The 1,128-nt window shown below is 57.6% G+C and overlaps 1 protein-coding gene across 1 annotated transcript in view; it reads left to right on the plus strand.

Moving 5' to 3' along the window:
* ATCAY (ataxia, cerebellar, Cayman type) overlaps positions 1-1,128 on the plus strand; it is a 61,104-nt gene that overhangs the window by 34,571 nt on the left and 25,405 nt on the right. Inside the window, exon 7 of the mRNA XM_011943451.1 lies at positions 418-549. Coding sequence (XP_011798841.1) covers positions 418-549 — 132 coding nt within the window. The remainder of the gene's footprint in view (positions 1-417; positions 550-1,128) is intronic.

Below are 1,128 nucleotides of genomic sequence, written 5' to 3' on the forward strand. Positions count from 1 at the left end.
ATAAAAGGGTAACTGCCCTAGGAGGCTGCCCGCTGCCACTCATGTGGAGTGTGCTGGGATCATCCACATCCGCTCCCACCCTGCAGTCCGCCAGGGAAGCGGAGGTTGCAGTGAGCCAAGATCGCACCACTGCACTCCAGCCTGGGCGACAAGAACAAAACTCCGTCTCAAAAAAAAAACAAGACTCAATAAAAGGGTAACTGCCCTAGGAGGCTGCCCGCTGCCACTCATGTGGAGTGTGCTGGGATCATCCACATCCGCTCCCACCCTGCAGTCCGCCAGGACAGCAGACAACATCTGGACCGGTGCGGCTGGCCCAGCCAGGGCAGGGGTGGAGGCAGGCGGGGTCGGCACCGCAGGTGTCCTGACGCTGGACCCCTCCATGTTGGGTCCCTGCCTTCTGTGCCCCGTGAGCAGGTACGTCATCAGCAGCTTAGAGCTCCTGGTGGCTGAGGACTACATGATCGTGTACCTGAACGGCGCCACGCCCCGGCGAAGGATGCCAGGGATCGGCTGGCTGAAGAAGTGCTACCAGATGATCGACCGGAGGTGAGGTGGGGATGCGTCAGGATGCACAGCGGGGACATGAAAATCACACAGGGGGCCGGGCTTGGTGGCTCACACCTGGAATCCCAGCATTTCAGGAGGCTGAGGTGGGAGGGTCCCTTGAGCCCAGGAGTTTGAGACGAGCCTGGGCAACACAGCAAGACCCTGTCTCTACAGAAAAACTTATAGGCTGGGCGAGGGGGCTCACACCTGTAATCCCAGCACTTTGGGAAGCCAAGGTGGGCGGATCACCTGAGGTCAGGAGTTCAAGACCAGCCTGGCCAACATATAGTGAAATCCCATCTCTACTAAAAAAAAATTCAAAAATTAGCTGGGCGTGGTGATGAACGCCTGTAGTCCCAGCTACTTGGGAAGCTGAGGCAGGAGAATCACTTGAACCCAAGAGACGGAGTTTGCAGTGAGCCAAGATCATGCCACTGCACTCCAGCCTGGGCGACAGAGCAAGATTCTGTCCCCATGAAATAGTCACTCCCAATTCCTTCTCCCCAGGCCCTGGCACCCCCCATCCTACTTTCTGTCTCTGTGAATGTGATGACTCTAGGGACCTCCTAGGACTGGAAC

This window comes from Colobus angolensis, unplaced genomic scaffold, assembly GCF_000951035.1.
Source record: "Colobus angolensis palliatus isolate OR3802 unplaced genomic scaffold, Cang.pa_1.0 Scaffold22, whole genome shotgun sequence".
In the NCBI taxonomy this organism is placed as follows: Eukaryota; Metazoa; Chordata; class Mammalia; order Primates; family Cercopithecidae; genus Colobus; species Colobus angolensis.